This window comes from Phaseolus vulgaris, chromosome 5 (genome assembly GCF_051622355.1).
Source record: "Phaseolus vulgaris cultivar YP4 chromosome 5, ASM5162235v1, whole genome shotgun sequence".
Taxonomy (NCBI): Eukaryota; Viridiplantae; Streptophyta; class Magnoliopsida; order Fabales; family Fabaceae; genus Phaseolus; species Phaseolus vulgaris.
In genome coordinates this window covers 7,355,936-7,361,584 of record NC_143502.1, presented here as the reverse complement: position 1 = coordinate 7,361,584, position 5,649 = coordinate 7,355,936, and the positions used below count along the sequence as shown (strand labels likewise).

At 36.9% G+C, this 5,649-nt stretch overlaps 1 protein-coding gene across 1 annotated transcript; it reads left to right on the top strand.

The window, feature by feature from the left end:
* Positions 1 to 2,666: 2,666 nt before the first annotated feature.
* Positions 2,667 to 4,282, top strand: LOC137835023 (serine/threonine-protein kinase WAG1). Its single transcript, XM_068643314.2, has one exon. The coding sequence runs from the start codon at positions 2,711 to 2,713 to the stop codon at positions 4,130 to 4,132; it is 1,422 nt and encodes a 473-aa protein (XP_068499415.1). The 5' UTR covers positions 2,667 to 2,710; the 3' UTR covers positions 4,133 to 4,282.
* Positions 4,283 to 5,649: the final 1,367 nt, after the last annotated feature.

Genomic DNA, 5,649 nt, shown 5'->3' with positions numbered 1-5,649 from the left:
TTTTATATGTGATTTTAAAACTAAATCTCTTGAATTTTAGATTACTAATTAACAAGATCTTGAACTTACTATGGTAAATTGAAACTATTCTAGCTCTAGTTAATCTAGGTAATTAGTGATAATTATTTAGAAAGTTGAAGTTCCATGATACATATGGCGATTCTTTTATTGACTAAACGGTTCTCTTCCAAAAAAATTCTTCACTTTGTGTGTGAATGTTTTTTGTTTACTTTTGGGTAGGAGGGGGGTATTATTCAACATCCATCCCAAAATTCAGATACAAGTACCATAACATTAATAGTGAGAGTTTTTCAAAGAAATGGTCTAAACAATTTGATTTATATTCGTCAAATTTGGAGGGGATGAGATTCCCTTAAAAAACTTGGAGTTGACTAAATTGTGCAAGTGAGAACAAGGGAACATCACCCATGCCCCTTCATTACTGTTTTGAATTGAATATTAACACTTTCTTAAATTTAACATTTCCTCATTAAAGAAGAGCAGTTGGATCTCTCTTATCACGAGGGATGGAGGTTCATAATTTTGGTGTAGCCTCCATTATTATGTAGCCACACTAAATACTTCTGCTACCTAAGGAAGTTGAACCCCATTATTTATTAATCATCTCTGAATTCTAGCTTTTTCTAACTCATATTAATGCATTAAGAAATGGGAAAAATTTGGAATAATGAATTGTGTAGGCGACAATGTAGGGCCAATGTTGACCACGTGGCAGACAGCATCACTAACCCCTTTCTTCCATGGTAGGTCCCAACCTTAAGGACTTCAAGCCTTTCATACTACCCCACCATCATGTCACATGGGACCATTTTCCTCTTTCATTTATTACCTTAACCTTAGTCACAAACAAAACCATAATTATTTATCAACACATTCATTTTCTTCACAAACAAACTCTTCTACAATTGAATGCTTCTAATGGTTAGGATAGTTTAGTCACATGCAAATACTTTAATTTTAAGGGTTAAATATATCTTTTTAAATATATTTAATGGAAATACTTTAATGGTTAAATATATTTTTTATCCTTAAATATATTTAATTTAAGAATTAAATATATTTTTCATCCTACAATATGTCTTTTTATCTTGTAATATCATAAAATTAGTTTTTTTTAATCCAAATTTGTTAGATCATTAAAATGTTTAAAGTATGGAAATTATTGAACTAGGTTATTCTTTATGTAAAATTGATTCATGGAATTGCTTGAAATTGAGATTACACTTCATCAACCCATTTAAAATAGTAATAGTGACCATCATTATCCAATCAAAAAACAATAAATTTTTTAAAAATACTATAAGTCATTTTACATACAATGGCTCATTCTATATATTTTGATACTATATAATATCAACATTGTCTAAAGAATTTTTTTTTATAATACATGAAAAGAAACATATTTAAACCTTGATTTAATATGATTTAGTTACAATGGTTTGGTTTAACAGCAAAAGAAAGTCAAGGGTTCATAAATAAATGAGTGAAGTCAAGGTATGATAATTGGGCTTAATGCATGCATTACCTAGTCACCTTCCTTATATTACACCTTTTTTATTATCATGAACTATTTCACCAGAATTGTATATATGAAAAGATGTTAGAACTCCTTAAAGAAAAGAATGCATGACTGAATACCCAAACCAGAAAGGAAAAGAATGATGACTGGATCAAATGTCATGTTCTAATGGGAAGTAAAATATCACATTTGAGTCCATTATTAAGGGCTGTTCACTACAGTTAACAAGATACCACCTCCAACATGATACCAACTCCTTATCTGCTCTAGCTATTATATATTCATCTTCCCCAACAATGTTAAATCAATTTTGTAGACTAATGCAACCCCATCATGCACACTATTCAGCACCCTCCCTTTTTTCTGCTAACAAATTCTTGGTTTGCCAAATGACCTGCATCTAACCTAGCTAATACCTAGCTTTATACAAAAACCATGCAAAAAACACATTTCCATTTTCCAACGAACCACTCCATTTATTACTACTCTCTACCTGCATGTATCTATCTATGAACACTGTATCACTGTCACCGACTCAACAACAATGATAGAAACAAACGAGATCGAGGGGTATCCACTCCCATACTCCACAAAGTCAAAACCCTATTCATATTTAATTTACATACTTCTAAGTTACCATGATTCTAACTAATTTGTATTGCAAGTTAAGTATCAATACCTTTCTTTAATATGAAACACTCAACTTTTTAAATCTTATACCTTAAACCCTAAATACACTCAACTCATACTGTATAATCATTTTCATACTCAAGTCAACTGTATTAAGGATATATAAATGACATTGCAGAACACTATCAAAGGTGAACATTTGTCCACAGGTATATAAATCTTAGTTCAATTGTGTGATATTCTTTCTTCACTTTGCCCTTCCTTTGTCACATCATTTCTAAAATATCAACCTAATAATAATAATTCAGAGTGTGATAATGATACTATAATAAGAATGATAAAAAAAGAAAAGAATAGAATATATGGAAACTCCAGTTGGTCAACCTAACCTCTGCATCTGTCCACTGTCCATGCCCCTGCTGCTCCAGTTGGGTCAACTTCCTGAAGCTTCGGACCCACCTTCAGTGTTGCCATCCTTTTATATATCAAAACGAAAGCACCAATGTTAATGTCTCAGAACCAAAACCCACACCAACAAGCATGGAAGAACCCACATTGTTGTTCCCAGACACAGACCTGGATCTCAGTTTTACCAGCACCACCACCGACCGCACCAGCGCCCGAACCAGCCTCGCTCGAACCAGCAGCCTCACACTCAGCTTCAACGATCGTATCTCCACCATCGAGCCTTCCATCTCCGTCGTCAACCGTCGCCCCCACCGTAGCTCCGACCCCCACTGGACCGCCATCAAAGCCGCCACCATGCTCTCCTCCGACGGCCGCCTCCACCTCCGCCATCTTAAGCTCCTCCGCCATCTCGGCTCCGGCAACCTCGGCCGCGTGTTCCTCTGCCGCCTCCGCGACTACGACGGCGCCAACTTCGCCCTCAAAGTCGTCGACAAAGACCTCCTCACCCCCAAAAAACTCTCCCACGCAGAGACCGAGGCCGAAATCCTCCAAGCGCTCGATCATCCCTTCCTCCCCACGCTCTACGCGCGCATCGACGTCTCCCACTACACGTGCCTCCTCATGGACTATTGCCCCGCCGGGGACCTCCACTCCCTCCTCCGCAAACAGCCCCACCACCGCCTCCCCCTCTCGGTAGCGCGTTTCTTCGCCGCCGAGGTCCTCGTCGCCCTCGAGTACCTCCACGCGCTAGGAATCGTCTACCGCGACCTCAAACCCGAGAACGTTCTCTTGCGCGAAGACGGCCACGTCATGCTCTCGGATTTCGATCTCTGCTTCAAATCCGACGTGGCACCCAGCGTCACTCTCCGGACCCACAGCAAACCCCCTCGCGCGGGTCCCACCAACGGTCGCTTCAGTTATAACCGTCGCCCCTACAAACAACACCAGCAAACGTTTCTCGCGGAGTTCATTGCGGAACCCGTGACGGCGTTTTCACGGTCGTGCGTGGGGACGCACGAGTACCTGGCGCCCGAGCTCGTCTCCGGTAACGGTCATGGTAACGGCGTGGACTGGTGGGCTTTTGGGGTTTTCGTTTACGAGTTGCTGTACGGGACGACGCCGTTTAAGGGGTGCAACAAGGAGGGCACCCTGCGCAACATAGCGTCGTGCAAGGACGTGAGATTCGTCCACGTGGCGGAAGGAGAAGAGGCTGGGATGGGTGAGGCTAGGGATTTGATTGAGAAGCTGTTGGTGAAGGATCCAAGGAGGAGGCTAGGGTGCACCAAGGGTGCCACTGATGTTAAACGACACCCGTTTTTTGATGGGATCAAGTGGCCGTTGATTCGAACTTACCGGCCACCGGAAGTGAAGGGATTGGTGAGAAGGAACAAGTCGCACGTGAGTGGTCACGTGAGTTGCAAGAGAACGAGGTGGTCGTGGAAGACACTTGCCCATGTCCTTCGGAAATATAATTTGATTCCAAACTATAGTAGTAATAATAATAATAATAACTATTATTATCACTATGTTGATGATAGTTATAAGGTTAATTAATTTGGGTGGATAGACATTAGAACAAGATATGAAGGATAGTGTGACCATACTTTCCAATTTTGGGTGTGCAGTGAGAGTGAGTGAGTCTAGTTTTTTTTTGCTGTTCTACATGAATTACATACCATATATACATTGATTTCTTTCCCTTCATTGATTTCTTTAACTTCATTTTTCCACCCTTCAACTTTAAGTGTTTCACCAATAGAATATAAGCAATAACCGAATGAATGTTCATTTATTTATAAATGAAGCATAAATTATTGAGAATATATGAAAAAAATAGTGTAAAGTGTTGGAAAAAATGGTTCTAGACTCTTTGTTGTTGTTGTGAAAGTGTTTTTCATATCTACAATCTTAATTTCAAGGTATAACGTATGAACAATGGTAGAATAACTATTCTTTGGTTGATTTATTATAATTGATATTATATTAAGGATATAATAGAAGATAACAAAATTTATTTATAAGATATATGAGTTTTATTTCCAATATATCATATGAGTATATAAAAACTAACTTAGATATTTTATAGATGAGTTATTATTAACGTATCAATTAATAATCAATGAGATAAAACTAATAACTAATATAATATTTAGTGACAATATTTATTTGAAAATCATTTTATTAAAATTTGATTGTATTGTATAAGGTCATTTAAAGTCGTATAGAGTAAGTGTGTTATCCAACTGAGTAAAGTGAATATGATTAAGAGCATCTAATAGTAAAGTCTTATTTAATAGTAAAGAGTGTCCCATTTGATGAAGTGCATCTTGAATACTCATATGATGCAAGATTGTCTTATATAACCGTCATGTCTACTTCAATGTAGATTGTCTAATAAAACATGAAAGATATGTTCTATGTGTCCTATATTTTGTTACGTGATACATGACATGATTTTAGGGAGTTAGTTATTGTTCATGTTAAGAAAAAAAAAATCAATACCTTATGGTTTTGACTAAGTGCTGAAAACACTCATGTTCTAACATAATCATGGACCGTCTGTAAGATGATTAATGTTCAACAATACAAGTTCAAATAGATCACACATCGTTTGTAAGCCAATTAATGTTAAAAAACATATCATACAAAATGCAAGTATTACATATGATAGAAGAAACAATGATGTGCAACTCTTTCTTACATTTGCCATAATGCTTATATGATCAAAACATACATTTACAATATCAAACGATAGGCACACCTTTTGAATAATATATATATATATATATATATATATATATTATGTTTGTGTGTGAATGCATTTACTATTTGCATGTAGAAAATGTCCATTACCTTTGTCTACCAAAGAGATCTATTAAATATGCAAGCTAAAGTCAATATCATATGATCTCTTGGAAAAATAGCTAAAGTTACCTTCATCACCAACCTCCTAAGATAAAGAGCATTTCAATTTTGAACTGGCTATTTTCTTTGTACGATATGTACTTTAACCATAAATTGGTGCAAAAGGCTATGCTAACTAGGGAGATAAGCATTGTTAGTAACTAAGG